At 37.1% G+C, this 24,320-nt stretch overlaps 1 protein-coding gene across 9 annotated transcripts in view; it reads left to right on the top strand.

Moving 5' to 3' along the window:
* Positions 1 to 14,702, top strand: part of blnk.L (B cell linker L homeolog) — a 163,774-nt gene extending 149,072 nt beyond the window's left edge. For all 9 annotated transcript variants that reach the window (XM_041568410.1, XM_041568408.1, XM_041568409.1 and 6 more), the window contains 7 exon segments: positions 2,236 to 2,272; positions 3,426 to 3,504; positions 4,753 to 4,787; positions 5,611 to 5,681; positions 10,189 to 10,272; positions 12,112 to 12,267; positions 14,366 to 14,702. In XM_041568410.1, the coding sequence (XP_041424344.1) occupies positions 2,236 to 2,272; positions 3,426 to 3,504; positions 4,753 to 4,787; positions 5,611 to 5,681; positions 10,189 to 10,272; positions 12,112 to 12,267; positions 14,366 to 14,485 (582 nt within the window). In that variant the 3' untranslated portion in view covers positions 14,486 to 14,702.
* The last annotated feature ends 9,618 nt before the right edge of the window (positions 14,703 to 24,320 follow it).

The raw sequence follows: 24,320 nt of genomic DNA, 5'->3' as shown, positions 1-24,320 counted from the left end.
CCAACCATTACTGCATTTGACAGCTAATAGTTGGTAAATGGTTAAAGTGGTTGTTCACATTTAAATGAACGTATAGTATGATGTAGAGACAATATTCTGAGACAATCTGCAATTGGTTTTCATTTTTCATTATTTGTGCGTTTTGCGTTATTTAGCTTTTTATTCAGCAGCTCTCCGTTGCTTGGGTCCAAATTACCCTATCAACCATGCACTGATTTGAATAAAGTCAAAAGTCATAGTAAACTTTGTCATCTCAACAGTATACAAATACACAGTGAGACGAGACGACATGGCTCCAGCTAGTACAGATATAAGAGTGTCTCTGAGGTAGTCCAGGTGTGTAAAGTAAAGTTCAGGTAACAATCCTACAGTGATGGAAGAGCCAACTGCTCTGACAGTCCACTGTAGACTTTTCCGGTCAGTAGCGCTGCACTACTGTACCAGATGGAGATGCAGCTCGTCATGACGCGCTCTATGGTGCCCCTGTAGAACACTGTGAGGGTGGGAGGCTGGCCCATTTCAGGAAGTGAAGACGCTGCTGAGCCTTTTTGGTTATGGAGGCGGTGTTGGTGGTCCAGGTGAGGTCATCTGAGATGTGGACTCCCAGGAATTTGGTGTTCTTTACTATCTCTACCGTGGAGCCATTGAGGTTGAGGGGTGTGTGAGTAGGGCGAGTTCTCCTGAAGTCGAGGATCATCTCTTCAGTTTTATCCACTTATCAGTGACAGGTTGTTCTCACTGCACCAGACCGCCAGCTGCTGAACCCCATCTCTGTACGCCGACTCGTCGTTGTGGCTGATGAGCCCCACCACAGTTGTGTCATCGGCGAACTTGATGATGTGGTTTGAGCTGTGTCTAGCTTTGCAGTCATGTGTCAGCAATGTGTACAACAACGGGCTGAGAACACATCCTTGAGGAGCCCCTGTGCTCAATCTAATGGTGCTGGAAACGTTGTCGCCGATACGAACAGACTGAGGCCTCTCTGACGGAAAGTCCAAAATCCATTAGCACAAAGAGGTGCTCAATCCCAGCTCGCTCAGTTTCCCACTCAGCTTTTGAGGGATGATGGTATTGAATGCTGAGCTAAAGTCTATCATATAACTGTCTTTCCTGTCCAGATGAGTTAGTGAGAGGTGAAGTACAGAGGATACGGCATCCTCAGTTGACCTGTTTGGCCAGTATGCAAATTGTAGTGAGTCCAGTGAGCAGGGGAGGGTGCTCTTGATTGTAACATCACAAGTCTCACAAAGCATTTCATGATGACCGGGGTTAGTGCAACAGGGCGGTAGTCATTCAGGCAGGTTACTGAAGGTTACTTTGGCACTGGAACGATGGTGGACTTGAAGCATGTTGGGATGATCTGGCTTAGCGATGTGTAGAAGATGTCGGTAAAGACGTCTGCCAGCTGAGCAGCATAGTCTCTGAGCACATGACCAGGAATGTTGTCTGGTCCGACAGCCTTTCTTACCGGACAATGCAGCGTTTCTTTTGGCTCGGTAGCAAGCTAGCTGGATAGCAGAGTCAGTGATGTCCGCGTTTAGCCATGTTTCCGTGAAAATAAAGATGCAACAGTCTTTTATTGCTTGCTGGCATGAATGCTTCGTGTCAGTAGTGAATTGCAAATTGTTTTAACATGTTGAAATCAGCCAATCAGAGCAGGGGAAATCTGTCAGTGACCCACAGCATCAATATGTTGGTTACACTCAGAATAGATTGAAAAACTAAAATATCTCATAGTAGCAAACTGCTAATACTGTGTTTCATACAGTTTGCATCATAAAAACCTTGAACACAAAAAATCGAGGTTTAATAAATGGGCCCTTTATTGTTAGCAATACTCAAAAAGTGCTTCTGACTGGCTGCATTTTTCCCTTTCTTGCTGAGCTGGTTTCCATGGCACTTTGTTACTAAGCAATAATCATAATATAGTATTCCTGTTCTAGACATAGCCAATATTTCACTGCCCTGCTTCAATTAGTTTCTTCTACAGTATCTGATGCTCAGTCGATCACAAAATCTAGTTCAAACATATTTAATATAACTTTTTTTTTAGCAGCCAGGATGTCCAACATGCAATTCTATTAAGTGCTGTTTAGATCCAATTTTTTAGGAATTGAGTTGGGTACCCATTCTGCAATAATTGTATAGATTGTATACAAAATACCCATTATACAACAATTCTATGGATTGTATACAAAATGTTTATTTGCTTGTTTTTTTTCTTTTAATCAAAAGACAGGCTTTACCCCTCGTGACATAAACGGCAATACTGGTGAGTTTATTTCTACAAAGTAATACAGTACATCGACTCGTGATGGTGGTTTCCATAAAAGTGGAAGTACCAGTGTTCCTTCCATATAAATTTACCGACAAATCTATTTCAATGTTGCAAGCAATGAAGGATTGAAATTCTATTTCTACTTAACAGAAAAAAGTTTGAATTTATTCCATAAAGCAAACAAAAAGCTGGGGAAGGCGCAAAGTGTCGGACTGGGGTTTGGGGGCCCACCAGGGCTGCCATCTCAGAGGCCCCAATATCCTCTTTAGGGCCCCTGTCCAAGTTGCAGATTGAGTAACTTGCCGATGCCCCCCCCTCTGCAACCCCACTCCCACCCTGCGCTTACCTTATACATAACTGCTGCCATTGGGGGAGGTCCGGGGAACGACAACAGTTTTTGGGAGGTACTGTTTCTGGGTCAGGGGGGCCCACCCAGTCTGATACTGATTCTGTGGCAAGATAATCTATACAAAGAAGTTAAGAAAAATGTATTTATAAATGGTAAATCAAAATCTGGTGACCAACTGAAAAATATAAGGGGGGTTATTTATCAAAGGGTTTTTATTATACCTTGAATGAACTCGAACGAACTGAATTGAGGTCACAACTCCAAAGGTTTCTTATATAAGAAAAAACTAAATTCAGCGAGTTCAGGTTGTGAAACCCGAAAACTCGAATTGATCTAGTTTTTGGGCAAAACCCCCCGAAAAAAACTCGTACATCATGAGGGCTTTTAACATCTTCAAATGGTTCGAGGGACCTCTGCCATTGACTCCTATATGACCTTGCCACGTTTTAGATGGTGTATTTTCGGATTCAAGCTATTTCCAGGTTCGCGGTATAATAAATCTTTTTTTTTTTAAACTCAAGTTTTTTTTAACCGGAAAATGTTTTTGAGTTTTGACCAAAAAAAATAACTTTGATAACTCGTATTTTTGTGGAAAACACAACTTGATCCTTAATAAATAACCTCCTATGAGCAGTTGGTTCACAAGTAGTCAGGGGCACACTATTATGCTTTACATATTCTCTGTTGTTCTATATAATAAGAGATATTAGTTATATACTACAATGCCTACAGTTTGATCCTAAATAATATATGTAATCCTACGGAAATGATGGCTACAAAAGAGATTTTCTGTTACAGATAAGTCCACAGCGGCAGATCGTAACAGAACACCAAGTGTCGGAGCAGATCTCCCTCCATTGCCCCATTCAGCTCAAAAGTAAGTCATTTCAGTGCTTTTGTAACCAAGATGTGTATCTCTGGCTTTTTTTATGAATGCTCTGGGGCTTAGGTCATGTGGCAGAAACAAAGAGACAAAAATATCCAACGTATCATTACAATGAAAGTTCTAGAAGCAAAACTGCTCAACTCACTACTACATTGTATGTGCTGAGCAGTGACATTGACGATGACATGGATCATAAAATGGCATTTCCCATTGAAGGCGTGGTTCACCTTTAAGTTAACTTTTGGTGTGTTATAGAATGGCCTATTCTAAGCAACTTTTCACTCGGTCTTCATTACTTATTTTTATAGTTTTGTTACTTATTTGCCTCTTTTCTTCTGACTCTTTTTCCAGCTTTCAAATGGGGGTCACTGACCCCATCTAAAAAACAAATGCTGTGCAAGGCTACACATGTATTGTTTTTGCTACTTTTATTCCCTCTCCTATTCATATTCCAGTCTCTTATTCAAATCAGTGCATGGTTGCTAGGGTAATTTGGAACCTAGCTATCAGATTGCTGAAATTTCAAACTGGAGAGCTGCTGAATAAAAAGCTAAATAACTCAAAAAACACAAATAATAAAAAATGAAAACCAATAGCAAATTGTCTCAGAATATCACTCTCTACATTATACTAGAAGTTAACTTAAAGGTGAACAACCCCTTTAATGGAAATGAATGAATGAATATACACACACCAGCACATTTATGACTTTCGGGAAGAAAACACCTTAGTCTTCTGTTACTTAACCAGTATCAGAACACTATGTTATAGTAACATAGTAAGTAAGTTTGAAAAAAGACGCACGTCCATCAAGTTCAACCTTTTTTTTTACTTTTTTTAACCTGCCCATCTGAAGCCTCAAAGGCGGGTTTGACTCCAAAATGGCAATGGGACCAGTCCCTCGATCAACTTGTACTATGAGCTATCTCCCATAACTCTGTATTCCCTCACTTGCTAAAAAGCCATCCAACCCCTTATGATATTGAATGAACATCAGTACAAGTTTACAATTGCATATAATATAAGTCAGTTTAAAAAAAGATAGAAGGTATAGGCTTGGGCAGAGGTGTATCCACATGACTTAAAGCATAGGAATGCTATATTGACTTGACTTAGGCAACCAAGATATTCCAAGTTTATTTATTGCCTATTCCAGTCTATCATTCAAACCAATAAAAATATTTCTTTATGCCATATGATCACAATACTGTATGAACCACACGAATATTTTTTTTTCAGATTACCAATTCCTCTGCCTAAAACCAACATGCAGAGTAAGTAATAGAGAAATGAAATCCTTTATTCTTTCTTTAAATGATTATACGCTAATTAATATATTATACACTAGTTAATAAACCAAGGACACTATGCAGTCTATTTACTAAAATTCCAATATCTATTTTTTTCACAAATGTTTTCTTTTTCTTTAAAAATTCGAGGTGTAAAAACCACAAAACTTCTCCAACTAAAGGTGCAGTTGAGGTCCCATAAAAGTCAATGGGAGATGTGCTGATCCTTTTGGAGCTCTTTTTAGCCGCTCAGACTTTGAGGTTTTAAGTTTTTTTCGCTAGTAATTCTCTGAAAAACACACATTTTTAAAAAGGTATTCATATGTTTTCCATTCGTACTTTTTAGATTAAGATTTTTTAATAAAGTTCGTGGCATTTGTGGTTTTAGTGAAAATAATTTAATCATGGTTTGAAAAAGCCACTACAATTTGAACTTTAATAAAAGGGCCTCTTTGTGTTCTCTTGATGGAACTTTCTACACAATAAACACCTCCCTTTTCTCATAGATCTCTGCAAAATGTACAAGTAGCTACAAAGCAAAGTTCAGAATACTAAACCAGACCGCCCTCTATAGAAATACAAAAGGGTGGTCGAGAGGATACAGCTGTCGCCAGACTATTCCACCAGTAGTCTGGTTGCTCGTACATTTCTGTATTGCAATCTTGAAAATGTTTATTAACGATGCTGGAAAGGAATTTGTACCAGATAATGAATGCACTCTGTGGAATATAGTCTTTGCAATGATTACATTTTTAGCTTCTATTTTACAAGATACCATAGTTATGTGCTTCATTTGTATTATTTGCAGAACCCCCCGAAGTTCCAAATCGTTATGTGAGCAACCCAAGCCGTAAAATGTCTCACAGTAGCCCAGAAGAGGTATGAATTGAGGGAATTATTGTTTCATATCTACCGGTACATTTTAAAATCCTTTCAAATAACTGGGTTATTATGAGTTATGCTTCAAATAGACTTCTAATAAAGCACACAAAATATTACAGTGCAGACAATTACTGTAACATTTTTATGTAAAATAATAGGAACTACCAGTGCCGAGCCAAATGGCAAGGGCACCCAAGGCAAGCCCCACTCTTCCCCCAGCTCTCAAGGATCAAAAATGAATTATTCGGCTTCCTTCATTGCCACTGCTGTTCTTTCCCTTACAAACAGAGTTTGCGAGTACCATCTTACACTTGCGCAAAAAGTGAAGAACACTCAAGTTTTACTTCTCAGCATATTGGGAGGCAATGAAATACTCTTTTCACCTGGCAGGGATAAGCTGGCCTGAAAAACATCCCATCTGATATAAGCCTTCAGGTGGCCACAGACGCACCGATAATATCATAACAAACTAATTTTTGTACGATATTCGGTTCATATATGTTGGGAGACAAATCAACTAATATCGTCAGAAAACTTGCATCGTTTGGCTCGTTGATCGGGCTGGCCGGAAAATTTTGATTGGGCGCCTTTGAAGGCACCTGAACATCTGCCATTGTTAGTGCTGATTCATCAGATACAACTAGAATTCTATTGTTTCTACCAGTGTATCTGATGATTCAGCTCTACACGTGTATTTAAACGAACAATCTTTCCTGGAAAGATCTTTTCCAAGAAAGATCATAATTGTAATGTCTATAGCCATCTTTAGTGTAAAGTCTTCAAGTATCTTTGTGTTATCGGAGGCCACAGCTTGTGTACTTTGTCCATTTCCCATGTGATCCAATGCAGGCCCACAGCCTGAACAATCAAACCATATATGATTTGGACTGCTAAATTGCACTGGTCTTTCCCACACACAACAACCACTTCCATTTCCTATGAGATAATGACTTGCCAGGTGCATTGATTATTATGTTAAAATGTTTGTTTTCCCTAATTTCAATAGATTTCTAATTAAATTCTATTGTTACCTTTGGGGAACAAATGTCCAGTCTGTTAAGGTGATGGCACATGGGGTAACAGTTGTAAATTGCTGTAGCAGCGGTAAATTGTGGCAGTTCTCACAGTGCAGTCCTATCAGGCATAGCCGTGGTAATTTAAACACTTTACCCCTTAGAATCCCCATTTATAGTAACGGAAACAGCAGAAAGAATGCCTAGCAATGAGGTCACCATGCTTGGCTTTAGTTGGTATTGATTCACAGAAGAGCAACATTTTACTTAGCTATAGCTTTCCTTCAATACATTTGTTTCTGCATATTTACCGGAAACACAGCAACCATTACAAATAATCGGCAATCTACACTTGACCATTGATCTTCCATTATTTTCTCTCTTAATGCCATGCTAATCTGTTTGTTTTGAATATACAATGAAGCTGAGTCTACAAGAGAGAATACATAAAAGACATACTAATGAATATATAAAGACATACTAATGCACCTCTATGACACAGCACAATTGCTGCTCTAGAGTAGACGACTTGACTGTTCCAGGAAATGAATTAAACCTATTTACCTGGCGAGCTGAAAGTATGCAAGCAATGCAGATAAACCAGCATGATCATCTGACTGTTCAGTAAGGGAAAATCATAAATGCTAAGACCATATTTTATTTTAAGACTGCCAGACTTCCTTGAAATTCTAGTGAGGCCTGGACTGAAATTCAAACTAGGCCCTGGTAGGAAACCATATCTTTCCCAAAAATAATATAAGGACGCCCAATAACATGCAGCCTTCAATCAATCTATTCCTTTAGCCAGCTAACTGTAAAATGTTCGACTCATGTTCGAATCAAGTTTAACCCCTCCAAATGAAAACCCAGCATCCATACACACACCCCTCCCTACTTTCACATAAATTATAAATACCCATATCTATACTAACTATAGAATTTAGTATCACAATAGCCTTTGATATTATGTCTATCCAAGAAATCATCCAAGAAAAGTAATTCACTGGCACAACTTGGGTAATGCTTGCAGTGAAAACTCTTGCTAGTTTATTGCAGGATGCTTGACAAAGGGGTTACACCCCAAAAAGTTGCATCCCGCAATTAACTAGCATTGCCCAAGATGTGCCGGTAAATTACTTTCTTCTACATTGGCTACGAGGTCGCCGATTCCTCTCTAACCCGGCACCGGGGATTCACATTGATCGGACGGCCCGGGTGTGCGAGGGTAATCCTTTTCTCCATATGATTCAATTTTATAACTCTTACCTTGCCAAAAAAATATAAGGCAACTGTGAGTTTGCTAGATTATAATTTACACTATATGTTTATTGTATTACTAAATTCACAATAAATTCACACTTACCTTTTCTGCAACTGTTAAAGTGGTATCTGTCTTGAAAGAGAATTAGGGGGTTATTTATCAGAGGTCGAATTTTGAAATTGTGTTAATTGTTTTTTACTCCAATAAATTTGAATGTACTCGTAACTCGAATGGGAGGTTATTCATGAAAAAACTTGAATGTCTAATATTCGATCTAATAGTCCCGACCCGAAAATTCGAATTTGAATTGAATCGAATCTAATTCTCTACTGAAAAAAACTCAAATGTAAGGAAGGCAATTAACATATTCCAACGGTTCAATGGACCTCTGCCATTGACTTGTAAATGAACTCGGCAGGTTTTAGGTGGTGAATATTCAAATTAGAACTGTTTCCATGGCCGAGGTATGATAAATCTTACACTCTGATTACACAAAAAAATTGAAAATTTGAATTTACCATTCGAACCTTAATAAATCTGCCCCTTAATGTGTATATTTTCTGTTTACTGCATATCTAGTGTGTGTATATATACAGTGAAACCTCAATTTTACATCACATGATTTTAAATTTTTACCCATTTTACATTGTTGTTTTTTGGTCCTGCCTATATATTATGCATAATACATTTCCCTGATTTTACATTTTCCTGGATTTTACACCTTTTCTTTCTGGTCCCGTAAAATGGGGTTTATATATATATATATATATATATATATATATAAATTATCCAAAGGAGAATGAGTGCACACTGGGAGCATTTACTTAGATCATTTTAAAACCATAATTTTATTTAAGTTAATTAAAAACAGGCCGACGTTTCGGTCCACATCTAGGACCTTTTTCAAGACGTCTTGAAAAAGGTCCTAGATGTGGACCGAAACGTCGGCCTGTTTTTAATTAACTTAAATAAAATTATGGTTTTAAAATGATCTAAGTAAATGCTCCCAGTGTGCACTCATTCTCCTTTGGATAATTTATTGATAATTCGTATTTGAGTAGCACCTGGGTATATTGCTCTATTTCAGTGGAGTGCGGAAACCACAAGTATTTTCTATATATATATATATATATATCTATATATATATATATATCTATATATCTATCTCTATCTATCTCTATCTATCTCTATATCTATCTATCTATCTATCTATCTATCTATCTATATATATATATATATATATATATATATATATATATATATATATATATAAACAAGGGAAAGTTGTGCTCACCACTAATTTTTAAAACCATTAGGCGGGGGTGCAATGAGGCTGTGACCACAAAATACATATAGACAAATACAAGAGTCCTCTGCACTCAACCCATTATCAATATATTTAAGACAGAGACATTTTGTGCATACTGCTACTGAAAAATGCCTTACCCTTTAAACAACACATGGATTGTTTGTCCATATATTGCAATATATATGTTTATACAGGAGCAGTGACCAGCTCCATGTTGTAGCTCCCACCCCTCCCAGCTATAGTCAGGTGATCCCACTGGTGTCTAATAAAAGGGCAGCCAAGTTTGGGAGTTTTACTTTGAAAGCAGCAAGTAAGTTGCAGGTAAAACTTAGTCCCTTTGTAAAATGCATAATGAAGCAATAAAATTCTTAATGAATCTGATGAAAATTAAGCGTAGGACTGGCCAGATATGGGATGACTTTGACGTAGTTGGCCAGCTTAAATATATTGCAATATATGGACAAACAATCCCTGTTTTGTTTAAAGGGTAAGGCATATATATATATATATATATATATATATAGTGAATAAAGTACCCCCTTTTGTAAAATATAAGGATATTATAAGTTACCGAGGAGTTTCATGACCATATAAAAACACGAGGCCGAAGGCCGAGTGTTTTTATACAGGTCATGGAACTCCGAGGTAACTTCTAATATCCTCATATTTTACAACTGGGGGTACTTTATTTATTATAATACACAAATTTCAGTGAGTCATGTGACAGAAATGACATCAGAACTCACCGTTTATAACTGATGACATCAGAACTCACCGTTTATAAGGATATAATTTACAGGATATTCATGGCTTTTGTGTATTATATATATATATATATATATATATATATATATATATATATATATATATATATACTTCACACTAGGAGTTTGCTATATTCAGTTTCTCGTGTTATTACAGGAGGCGGGTGTGTTAAATAAAGAGTGGTACGCTGCATCTTGTGATCGTAAAAAAGCCGAAGAAGCCCTGTACACATCATGCAAGGTATGCCTCTTCCTGCACAGCTCTGATATACATGTCACTGTCGAGTTCTCCACAACTCGTGTTTGTTTTACATTAATGCTTCATTCTCAGTGCTGACTGCCGACTCCTTCTGTACATAACAATTCATATGGTTGCATGGTTTCCAGCACATCCTGTCTGTTCTTCAGGTTTGAATACAGCAATTGCCACAGCTGCAGTTTTGCCTTAGAGAGCCACAGTCATGGTTGTAACATTTCAAAAGTAGGAGGAAGAATTATGCATCACTAAGAGTTAACTTAAAGGAAAACTATACCCCCCAAACAATGCAGGTCTCTATAAAATGATATTGCATAAAACAGCTCATATGTAAAATCCTGCTTCATGTAAATAAACCATTTTCACAATATACTTGTCTAATAGTATGTGCCATTGGGTAATCATAAATAGAAAATTGCCATTTTAAAAATGGGATAGTACGATTCACTGTGCACATAAACATACTAAACAAACCATACTTGTTAGGTCACATGAGCCAATTAGACAGAGTTCTGTCTTTTGCTGCAACACTTCTTCCTGTTACAGTTAGAGCTGCAATATTTCTGGTCAGCTGATCTCTGAGACAGCACACAGACCATCACGAAATGGTGGTTCAAGGCAAAAGATGTAAAAGGGCAAGATTTACTTAAATATATAGACCAGTTTGGTTAGATTCTTTAATATGCCACTTAATATGATGTAAACTATCTGTTGCTTAAGTATTTATTTTGGGGGTATAGTTTTCCTTAAAGTTGAACAACCCTTTTAAGCAAGCTAAAGGTGGCCATACCCAGTCCTAACTCCTATGTTCTTTGTGTGATTGGCCCACAGAGAGTACAAAGGACCACACATGGTATGGCTGCAATGCGTATAAACGACAGACCAACAAGAAGTGATAAGGGGCTGCAGCATGGTTCATTGGAAAATTACATTTTCAAACCTGATCAATCCCCAAATTTACACACACACACAATCTTTGTTTCTTACAATTATCTTTGCTTCTATGGGCAGTTTAAGGGTTTCAGGTGGAACATCTGTTATGTAATGTCACCTCAGGCTTCCCTTATCTGATTGCAAGCACAATGCACCAGGCAACCAGATGAAACAATGTCTAATACAAACACAAACGGTTTACTTTGTTTGCATTTACTATTAATGCATAAAGAGATCATTTATACAAAGACAAGGCCCAAATACAGGACCGATCTAAACCCTTAAAAAGACGTTTAATCTAAGCCCTTAAAGTGACACACACACACACACAGAGCACCTGTACATAGCCCTGGCATATTGAGAATACCTTGTTATGTATTGATTTACTAAGCTGTGGAACATTTGTAGAATGCTCGCCATTATTCCAAATTAAAATATGAATTCTGAGCTTTTCCCCTTATAGTTTTAGAGGAATATTTTATTCTAGAGCTAGCCAATCAGAGTGCAGCATATTTTTGTCCCTGCTGTAGACTTGGCATGATTATATAGGCTGCATTTATCACTCTGACAACAAAGCGTGACATACATACATACAGATATAGATGAAGACCATGGAAGCACACTCGGATCATTTTCAGAACATCTCTGATTAAAAACACAATTCTTCCAGTGTGTGAATGTGCTTTAAGGAAATACAATTGCCCTGACAGCAATGCTATTTATTTAGGCACATTCATTCCAGTAGTGAGTTGTGACCCTTGTCAGGATCACAAGACTTCTCCTTGGTCCAAAACTCCTATCATTAAATATAAATGACCTTTCTTTTTCTTTTCTCCATTGCTGGGGTAAGCGCTGACCTCCTGCTATTTAATTATATAATATATTTTCCAGGATGGGTCGTTCCTTGTACGGCAGAGTTCTGGGCAAGATCCAAAGCAGCCCTACACGCTTGTGGTCTTTTACAACAGGAAAGTATATAATATTCCGGTTCGATTTATTGAAGAAACACGGCAATATGCGCTTGGAAGAGAGAAAAGTGGGGAAGAGGTATATACTTTTTTTTCTGATTTTAAAAGGTAGATGAATTATTATCTGTTGTAAACCTCTCTGTTGCTCATTATGTGCGGAGGGGTTTTTTACATCTGCTTATTTGTAGTTCGACAATGATCGGGTTCAGGCAGGAAAAATAAAAGCGGATTTGAACTTATAAATCAATGATAAAAATATATTTCTTATGTGTAACATTCATTAGGCAGGAGCCTCCTAAAGCAGGGGTCCCCAACTGCCGGGTCACGACCCACTGTCGGGTCATAGACATACCTGAACTGGGTTGCAGAGTCCGCATTTGATGCAGACACACCGAATTTGACACGGATGCACCGAATTTGCATCTGGTGCGTCCGAATTTGACGCTGCATGCACGAAATTTGACCCTAGCAAGCACAGTTGGAATGGTGTAGGTACTGCAACTGATGTCTTAGGTAAAACGACTGCACTGGCTGCATTTTAATGCCATACCCCAGATTTAATCAATAAACAGGACAAAAATGTGCTAAAAGATAAATTCCAACCAAGGTACTATCTGAAAAAAAGTTTTCATGTTCACTTTGTAGGAATGGGTTTCATGAAGATACTCGCATTTCTGCTGACACAGCAAACACGCAGGGGCCAATTTAATAACGTTCCTATTTCATTCGTTTTAATGAATCGTATTTTTTAAAGCTAAAAATCATGGATTACACAACTTTTAAACCACCAAAAAAATCATAATTTATTAAACGTTAAAAAAAAAACCACGAAAAATACAGGTATGGGATTCGTTGTCTGCAAACTCTTTATTCACAAAACTCAGAATTACAGAAAAGCTATCTCCTTATAGACTCCATTTTAATCAAATAATTCAAATTCTTAAAAATGATTTCCTTTTTCTCTGTAATAATCAAACCGTATATAGTCCTTGATCCAAACTAATATATATATTGGAAGCAAAACCAGCCTATTGGGATTATTTCATGTTTAAATGATTTTCTAGTAGACTTAAAGAATGAAGATCCAAATTATGGAAAGATCCCGTTATCAAGAAAACCCCAGGTCCCGAGCATTCTGGATAACAGATCCCATACCAGTACAAAACTTCATCCATCTAAAAGCTGTCAAGGCCATGTAGAATTCAATGGGATTTTTCCATTTCCAAATCTTTCTTTAATTTGAGCTTTTAGAGGTTTTAGCTGCTTTTTCGATAATATATGCAGGAATAATTTGAGGTTTTTTACTATCATTCTGATTAGTTCCACATTTATTCGTTCATGATTTTTATGTTAGGCTGTTTTAACAAATTACTTGGCATTTGCGTTTTTAGAGAATTTGTTTTTTTTTTGAGGAGGATTCTAAAATCTCTAAAACCAGTTAATTCAGAATGTTGTTTATGGGCCTCACAGAGGCAGGTTTAATTGGCTCCTGATAAAACTGAACATAATGTGTGAGAATGTGATGAGGACCTTAGATTGTAAGCTCCACTGGGACAGGGATTGATGTCTAATCTTTGTATAAGCGTTACTGGTCCTATATAAAGACTGCCGCAGCTACTGCTTTGCAGACTGTGTTCACTAAACAAGATATATACTTCTCATACATTGTAATCTTCAGCGACATCTATTAAATTGTGAATTTCGAGTCCGCAGCTATAAAACGTGTGTAAAGCCGTTACGGAATGGAATGCAGTGGGGCCTGATACTTCTAGGGATGCAACAAATCCACTATTTGGGATTAGGCCGAATCCTTGGTGAAAGATTCGGCCGAATACCGAACCAAATTTGCATATGCAAATTAGGGACAGGAAAGGGGAACAGAAAAAAGTGGAAAAAATTCTTCTTTTGTGACGAAAAGTCACGTTTTTTCCCTACCTGCCCCTAATTTACATATGCAAATTAGGATTGGGTTCGGCCAGGCACAAGGATTCGGCCGAATTCTGCTGAAAAAAACAGAATCCCGGATTCGGTGCATCCCTAGTTACACATGAAACCGTTATAACAAAATGGGGTATTTTCGGGTTGCACAGTTTGTTTTTTATAATAGTTGCATTTGTTTAAAACTCACCAGTTATTTTAAAAATGAATGTAAACAATTATTTTATCTTTTTGCACAGAAATTCAGTAGCGTTGCAGAGATGATTATGAGTCACCAGCGAATGCCCCTTGTGCTAATCGACAGTCAGAACAACACAAAAGATTCTACAAAATTGAGACAAGCGATAAAAGTCTCATAGGCTCCATGCGGCCCGGGGGTCTCTTTGCCAATGAGTGGCACACACAAACATACTGGCATCATTTCATCACCGAGAACACTCACAATTGTGTATATAGTTCTAATTGTTAGGCAGTGTGGTTTCTGTGGTTGTTGCTGGATACATTTCTATTTTCTCTTCTGTAAATATTGTTATAACGTATCCAGACGTTTTGATCAATAAAAGAACAGTTCGCAAAGGTGATGTAATATTGTTATTACGAATAAACTATCATTTAATAAGCTGGTAGGAGAAGCCGAGACAATCCATAGAGGACTGTTGCCAGGTGCTGCCATATAAGATGGGTGGCTTCAGGCTTTCTGGCTTCAAGCCCCTTTAAGCCCCTGCATGTAAAGTCTAAAATAGAATAAGGCTAGAAATGCTGTATTTTGTATACTAAATATAAACATGAACTTACTGCCCCACAAGCCTAATCAAACAAATAATTTATGCTTTCAAAGTTGGCTACAGGGGGTCACCATCTTGTAACTTTGTTAGACATCTTTGCAAGACTAAGACTGTGCACATGCTCAGTGTGGTCTGGGCTGCTTAGGGATCATCATAAACAAAGCTGCTTGAGTTCTGCATGGCTGGGAAGTAAAGCGGGGGCTCCCCCTGCTGTTCATAAGTATGATTGTTTCCCTGCTCAGCAGTTAGGGACCGTCTGACAATTCCTATTCACAGCAGTAAATGAAGGGAGAATTTCACTGCATACAGTCAGGTTTCTTTTAAAAATGGTACACATTTTTTAATTAAAGTATAGCGGAGATAGGTTTCTTTTTCATTAAAGAAAGTAAAAATTGGATTTTATTTTTTTGCCTTTACTTGCCCTTTAAACTGTCCAACATTCAGTATTGGACCCTTTATTTAAAATAAAAGTTACATATATGTAAACAGGGTTAGTAATTTTCATAAGTTTCGACCAGAAATAGGGAGGCGACATCAGGGACTGAGTTGATGTCAGGAACAGGTTTGTGATGCTTAGTGGGTGGGAGTAAAGTAAGGGGACAGGGCTATGATGAAGCAGCTGGTGATTGACTGACTGCCGTTTTAATCAATGCAGAGTTCTGTCTAGCAGGCAGTTTTGAACTTTTGTAAATGGGCTGTCATATTAAAGAGATACTGACACCATAAATTAAACCATTTTTACACATATCATAGTATTGGTTTTGTTCGCTACTTATAATTATGCCATGAAGTATTTGCTCAAAGCTTTTCCATAACTCACCCTGACTCCCCCTGCTCGTCTATGAGGGGGGCTGCCTGTTTTGTGCAGCAGAATTCCTTTAGCATTAGAAACTTCAACTGACAGGCTGAGATGGGACAATCGGGTTGGCAGAACAGTCAGGTTTAGGAACTTCAACTAAAAATTATTTAGAAAAAACAGACCTCTCGTCAAAAAAAGATCAACATGACCTACTGTATAGGTAACTTTTAGGGGCAGATTTATCAAGGGTCGAATTTCGAAGTACAAAAAAATTCGAAATTCGACCATCGAATTACAAAACTTTGAATATCAAATTCGAAGTTTTTTCAGCAAATTTGGCAATCCTGCGATCCAATAAAAAACGTTCGATCGAACGATCAAATCGTTCGAATTGAAAGATTTTAGTGTACGATCGAACAATTTTTATTCCATGTGTGAAGACTTTAAAAAAGTTTGTAGAAGGTCCCCATAGGCTAACAAGGCACTTCGGCAGGTTTAATTTGGCGAAGTATTGAAGTCGACGTTTTTTTAAAGAGACAGTACTTCGATTATCGAATGGTCAAATATTCAAACGATTTTTACTTCGAATCAAAGTCGAAGTAAATTCGAAGTCGTAGTATCCCATTCGATGGTCGAAGTATCCAAAAAATTACTTTGAATTTTTAATTTTTTTACTTCGAAAATTCCCTCAAATCCACTTCGACCCTTAGTAAATCTGCCCCTTAATGTACATTCATATTTTAAAAAGTAGTTCTTTAGCGTCAGTATCACTTTAAGTCAATATATGAAACAATTGGCATCATTTATATATTCATATAGTACCAGCAAGTTACACATCTTTATGACAAGCAGGACTTACATTAAAGTAAGAAACAAGGAATTAAGCAGGAGGAGGAGAGGGTCCTGTTTCTAAGACCTTACAATCTAAAGGGTGATTGTAACTAGCTTCCAAATATAGTCCAGTTAGTAGGATCCTGGACACCAATTATAAATTCAACAAAATTGCTTCCTAAACCACCATCCGACAGGCACCTCACCCACTACTAGAGGAAGCAACCCCACCAATTAGAAACATTTGTACTAAACATTTTATGATAATCGTGTCCCTTCATGTTAGGTAATACAAAGTTCTTCCAAAAAGCCTTCCAGAAATTCCTGATTTCAGAACAGTCGACCTATTCAGAATATTTGAACTTTCTAGACCTTGGGCAGAACAAGAAAGTCTTATGTTGGTGCCTGCAGGTTGACAATTTATATTCTCATTATCACCCCCCTTTTTTAAGTGCCGTTTACTTACCATTTTCAGTGGTAGGGGGAACAGATTCAGAGGAGCACACTTAAAAGAAGCGATACACCGGTAGATTAATCATAATTTAAGTTTAGATTTTAATAAATAAAAACTCATCCAAATTCTATTCATTTATATGGGATTTTTAGAAGCATTTTTATCAATGGGTGAAAGTTAGAACTCATCATTTTATAAATACGCTTTCAAGAATCCCATACGAATCAATAGAACATAGGTGAATTTTTGTTTATTAAAATTCAAACTTATATTTTGATAAATCTGCAGCCTAATGTTAGGGCTATGCTGAGATCTATGCAACACAAAGGGTTACCAACTCAGCCCCTTGATTTTAAGGTCTGGCATTTGGACTGACCCACAGCTATGACTGCAGAGAAGAAAGTTTTAAAAACTATTACAAGACAAAGATCTGGGTTACCAATATGCTAAGCAACGAGGAAGCCAGAATGAAGTGTGCAGACAAAGTGAAATTATTATTTAGTAAAGCAACAAAACAGCTACAGGTGCAGTATAGAGGCAACTTGTAAAGGGCTAAATGATTCTGCATATTGTTAGTAGGTGTCATGATATCTTGAAGATGCTTAAAATCCTTTAGGATATAAAAGTTTCATGGGGGTGCTGCACCACCCCAATGTTGCTGGACAATATTCCAGTATAACCCCCACATATTGAAACATGATCAGTGTTATAATATAGCAATATCAAATTAAAGGAGAAGGAAACCCTTTTGCAAAAAACTCCTTACCCCCCACCCAGGTAGACTCCCTCCCTCAGGCTAACTACCCCCTTGGGGAAAAGCCCCATAATCCATACTTACCACTCTGTGCATATTCTTCCAGCGGAGTTCCACGCGCCCATCTTCTGCGTCCTCTGTAAGCTTATCAAGGACGCGGAAGATGGACGCGTGGAACTCTGCTGAAAGAATCTGCGCCAAGTGGTAAGTATGGAGCATTTCCCAGGAGAGAGGGGGTCTACCTGGGGTGGGGGGGGGGGTTCGGGGTTTTTTGCAAAAGGGTTTCCTTCTCCTTTAAAACAACTTTAAGATGTTGGACTTTTTCATTTCAAACCACCCAAGCTCATAACAACGTTAAAGGGATAGTTCACCTTTAAATTAACTTTTACATGAATGTATGATGGAGAGTGATATTCTGAGACAATTTGCACAATATATAAATATGATATGTCATTTACCCTTCCTGCCAAATTGAACTTTCATCCACGTTATCTACTGAGGCCTCAATGATCAATGGCTTTATTTAATTATCAGGCTAGAGTTACTCTACATGAGATACAGTCAGGTCCTTGTGTCTTGCACATAGTGTAGTTGTTCCAAACATTCTCACCAATTCTCTTTCAGGATAATTTCATTTTTATTTCAAAGCTTATGGTTTTTGGACGTGTAGATTAATGATACTAATCTGTTGCCCTGATGTGAAGCCCATTTTTAATGAATACAAATTGCTGTGATACATACTATCTATGCAGAACAATCATCTTGTAACTTTGTTATACATCTTTGCCTGACCCTGCACATGCTCAGTGTGGTCTGAGCTGCTTAGGGATCATCATAAACAAAGCTGCTTGATTTCCGCATGGCTGGTAAGTAAGGCGGGGGCTCCCCCTGCTGTTCATAAGTATGATTGTTTCCCTGCTCAGCAGTTAGGGACCGTCTGACAATTCCTATCCACAGCAGTAAATGAAGGGAGAATTTCACTGCATACAGTCAGGTTTCTTATAAAAACGGTGCACATTTTTTAATTAAAGTATATTGGAGATAGGTTTCTTTTTCATTAAAGAAAGTAAAAATGGGATTTTATTTTTTTGCCTTTCCTTGTCCTTTAAAGGAATTGTACAGTGTAAAAATAAAAACTGGGTAAATAGATAGGCTGTGCAAAATAAAAAATGTTTCTAATATAGTTAGCCAAAAATGTAATGTATAAAGGCTGGAGTGATTTGATGTATAACCAGTCAGTCTATACACTACTTCCTGCTTTTCAGCTCTCTTGGTTTACACTGACTGGTTACCCTGGCTACCAGGCAGTAACCAATCAGAGACTTGAGGGGGGCCACATGGGTCATTTCTGTTGCTTTTGAATCTGAGCTGAATGCTGAGGATCAATTACAAACTCACTGAACAGAAATGTACCATGTGGCCCCCCTTCAAGTCGCTGACTAACTCAGAGTTATAGAGCTGAAAAGCAGGAAGTTGGATTCTGGCTGTTTTATTAGACATCTGTTCACTCCAGCCTTTATATATTACATATTTGGTTAACTAACTATATTAGAAACATTTTTTATTTTGCACAGCCTATCTATTTACACAGTTTTTATTTTCACACTGAACTATTCCTTTAAGGAAACTTGGCAAATAGTAATATACATGAGTAAATATTGTCCTTTTACCTTGAGCCACTGTGTGTTCCCCTCAGCAATCATAATGTAGGTTCTGTAACAGGAAGAAGTGTGGGTGTAATAAAACAGAGCTCTATCAATTCATTGCCTGCTGTAACAGAGCATCTATGTGTGCCCTAATATCCAATGGAACATATTACTATAAAAATGGTTTATTTATTGTAGATGAAGCAGTGTTTTATAATATATTTTTTAAAGAGACCTGCAATGTACACGGGTATAGTTTTCCTGATTATTATTGTTGGATCTGTCTGTTCTGAATTGACAATCAGTTCCAAGTTCCTCATCTACAAATATACAGTATTTTATATACAGATACATTCATTGAAAAAAACGCAAGTTCCACCTCTCCAAATTCAAGTCTTATAATTAAAAAAAATCTGCTTTGTATAGTAGTGATCCCCAACCAGTGGCTCGTCATGAACCTCACCAACCTCTTGGATGTTGCTCCTAGTGGCCTCAATGTAAGTGCTTGTTTTTTGTTTGTTTTTTTAATTCCAGTTTTAAGGGCAAGTTTTAATTGCATAAAACTAGGTGTACTGCCAAACAGAGCCTCCTGTAGGCTGCCAGTCCACATACGGGCTACCAAATACCCAATCATAGCCCTTATTTGACACCCCAGGACTTTTTTCATGCTTGTGCTGCTCCCCTACTCTTTTTCAATGAAATTTGACTCATGGGTAAAAAAAGTTGTGGACCTCTGTTCTATAGCCTGGAACAATGAATGCTAAACTAGAAAGGGGGATAACCCCCACAAGTGAGAGAGGCTAAACTTATTGATGCAGAAGCAATTATAAAATCTCCTCTTTCTTAAAAAATAAGATGATTACGTAAAAAAACATATTAATGTAATCTTTCAGCATCTTGTAGAGTGAATTTACCATTTTATGACTTTTTTCAGTTTAACGATTTTTGCGGTGAAGCAAAACGGGACAGATTACTAGTAACAATGTAAGCAGCTTTGCAACTGGTCTTTATTGTGTGGTTCATTTTGCATTACACAGTTCTACTCTACCTCTCTCCAACATGAAATTTAAATTGCTATCCAGTTGCTAAGCGACCCGAGCAAGTAGAAAGGAGATTCATTGTGAGATCGGAATGATACTAAAGTAACTGTAGAGGTTTCAGAAACACTATTTACAATTTCAACCTTGTTTTAAAATCAGTAGATAAATAGTAAAATATAAATCAATTATTTAGAAAAATTCATCAACCTTCTATAGAAAATTTAATCTCACTAGTCAATTTAAGGGGTAACCCACAGAGACATGGGGAGAATATACAAACATTTTGAAAACAGTGCACTTATCAGAATTTAATTTAGGACCCCAGTGTTGCAAGGCAAGGTGTCAACCACTTCATAACCATCTGCTGTATAATTATCTGCAAAAAAAAGAAAAAATCTGCAAAAGTATTTTTAATTCTACACTAGTTTGCTTCTAAGGGCATATTGGCAAAACACACCAACATCTGCCCATTAAAGGGGTGGTTCACCTTTAAAGGAATTGTACAGTATAAGAATAAAATCTGGGTAAATAGGCTGTGCAAAATAAAAAATGTTTCTAATATAGTTAGTTAGCCACAAATGTAATGTATAAAGGCTGGAGTGATTTGATGTATAACATGTCAGTCAGGACACTACTTCCTGCTTTTCAGCTCTCTTGGTTTACACTGACTGGTTACCCTGGTTACCAGACAGTAACCAATCAGAGACTTGAGGGGGGGGCACATGGGTCATACCTGTTGCTTTTGAATCTGAGCTGAATGCTGAGGATCAATTACAAACTCACTGAACAGAAATGTACCATGTGGCCCCCCTTCAAGTCGCTGACTAACTCAGAGTTAGTCTGAAAAAGTACTGAAAAGTAGGAAGTTTGATTCTGACTGTTTTATTAGACATCTTTTCACTCCAGCCTTTATACATTACATTTTTGGCTAACTAACTATATTAGAAACATTTTTTATTTTGCACAACCTATCTATTTACCCAATTTTTATTTTCACACTGAACTATTCCTTTAAGTTAATTTTTACTATATTATATAATGGCTTATTCTAAGAAACTTTTCAATTGGCCTTAATTTTGTATTTTATAGTTTTTGAATTATTTGCTTTCTGAGTCTGTCTAGGTTTCAAATGACCCCATCAAAAAACAAATGCTCCATTAGGCTACACATTCATTGTTACTGCCACTTTTTATTACTCGTCTTTCTTTATTGAAATCAATGCATGGTTACTAGGGTAATTTGGACCCTAGAAACCAGATTGCTGATGTTGCAAACTAATTGCAAAAACCACAAATAAAAAATGAAAACCAATTGCAAATTGACTCAGAATATCACTCTATACATCCTAATAAAAGTTAATCTAAAGGTGAACAGCCCCTTTAACACCCATTTTTAAAGCTGGGTAATGATTTTATACGTAAGGGTAAACAAGCGTAAAATTCTGATGTGAAAATACCAGTTAGCTTGAAAAAAATGTATAAACCTTAAGAGGCAGATTTATCAAAGGTCAAGGTGAATTTTCGAAGTTAAAAACTTTGAATTTCGAGCATTTTTTTGTGTTCTTTGACTAGGGGATAGTCCAAATTCGATTTGAATTTGAAAAAAACTCGAAATTCATGTACTGTCTCTTTAAAACTTCGACCATTAGCCATCTAAAACCTGCCAAAGTGCTGTTTTAGCCTATGGGGGACCTCCTAGAACCTATTTGGAGTCAATTGGTGGACAGAAATCTAAGTTTTTTGGGGGAAAAACTTTGAATCGAATCCGATGTGCTATTACTTAGATCGTACGATTCGAATACGGCCGAATACGGACCTCTTCGACCCAAAAAAACCTTAGACTTCACTTCGGTTGGTCTTTTTGAATTCGAATTTCGAAGTATTTTCAATTGATAAATATGCCCCTAAGAGTTCTTCAGCTATTCTCACCATTTTTAAGCACAGAATTTCTTTTAAACCTAATTTTGACTTAAATGGGGTACTCCAAATCTGACCTATATAGATACATATACGCATTTAAGAAAACGCACATCTTTAATCTTGTACAAATAGTTATTTTCAAACACTGGACCAGATTCAATTCAATGAGAAAAAGTTATCTCATGGTTTATCACGTAAAAACTCATAGAAAAGACTAAATTCAAGGCGAAATAATACTTTTCATCTAATTCAGTTCCAGTTTTTTACCAGACTTCAATCGAGTTTTCATGTGGTAAACCGCGAGATACTTTTTTTTTCTGAATTCATTTGCATCTCAAAATGTATCTTGTCCATGAGTTTTCATGTGATAAACCGTAAGTTAACTTTTTTTTTTGAGTGAATCACTGAATTGAATCTGGCCCAATGTGTCTCCCAACAATTCGGCCCCACTTGGACCTTTAATCGGAATCCTTGGAATATTTGTTTTTGTGCAAGGGTTTAGGTCATTCTTTAAAAATAATTTCAAAATCCCAGTTAAACAAATACCACAGAGTTCAAACTATAAAATGTTCAAAACTTAATGTGATATTTAAAAAACTCCATAGCCACATATCCTTTCTATAGCATTAATTCATACACAACATATTAACACCAATAAAGGGGTTGAAATCACAATATATAGTACCAGGTGCCATATGGTTATTAAGCGCAATATGAAGGTAAAGGTCCTTGCTCAAAGGAACAGTAACACCAAAAAATTTAAATGTTTTAAAGTTATTGAAATATAATTTACTGTTGCTCTTAACTGGTAAAACTGGTGTTAGATTCAGAAACTCTACTATAGTTTATATAAACAAGCTGCTGTGTAGCCAAGGGGGCAGCCATTCAATGGAGAAAAGGCACAGGATAAACAGCAGATAAGGATAAGCTCTGTAGTATACAATGGGATTCTTCAGAATGTATCTATCTACTGTGGATCCTGTGCTTGAATGGCTGCCCCCATGGCTACTCAGCAGCTTGTTTATTTAAACTATAGTAGGGTTTCTGAAACAAAAACATCACTACTAACTGAGTAGTAAATAATGCATTAAAAAATTATAGCACTATATTGACAAAATGTTGTGCTTGTTAATCGGTCATATACAGGTGTACAGATGAGTTCAAAAACTACTTACAACTAATAGAGCAAGAATCTACAATATACAGCATTTCAGCTAATGGTGAATTACAACTTGTGACCTGCCTCAACAGGGAAAGGGAAATTTTATTGCTTTTTCCCCCCAAAAAATTACAGAAATTAGTACCTGAATTTCCTAATTTTTGTAATTTTTACATAGGTTTCTGTCATGTCAAGTTATATCAAACAACACTACATCGGGGGGGGGGGGAATTCACAAAAGTGTTGGTAAAATAAGTAACCCAGAAGTGGCGGTCAACAAATTTGTAAAATGACGTACGAACAAAGGCAGATGTTACCGTCTCTGAATGTCTCATAAGTCCAACAATTTTCTAAAATGTTGTATATATTTTCGTAGGACAGATGATATTTTACAGAGCGTTTTCAAAAGACAATTTGACCGACATTTTCATTTTGGAGAGCCTAATGTGCCACGCCCACTTTTAATTACACTATTTCAAAAGTGTCGTACACGCCGGAAAATTGGCGGGTAAATGCTCTGGGAATTTATCGGCTGTTACTACGACACGTTTTACGACATTTAAAAGACATTTTTGTTTGTTCCCGACACTTGTGAATTCCCCCCATAGAGTAGTAGGTTGCGCCATTAATGATGGGGTCCTAGACCTGTAACACATGTACCCCCTTTTTATGGCTTCCCTGAAGGAACCAGGAAATTAATGGACAGATTTATCAAAGGTCAAATTTATGTGATTTTTTTTTACTCTTATAAATTCAAATATTTGAATTGGAGCTGTTTCCATGGTCAAGGTGTGATAAAGCTAGGAT

This window comes from Xenopus laevis, chromosome 7L (genome assembly GCF_017654675.1).
Source record: "Xenopus laevis strain J_2021 chromosome 7L, Xenopus_laevis_v10.1, whole genome shotgun sequence".
NCBI lineage: Eukaryota > Metazoa > Chordata > Amphibia > Anura > Pipidae > Xenopus > Xenopus laevis.
Note: the sequence above shows the minus strand (reverse complement) of the source record. Positions and strands in the feature narration are given on the sequence as shown.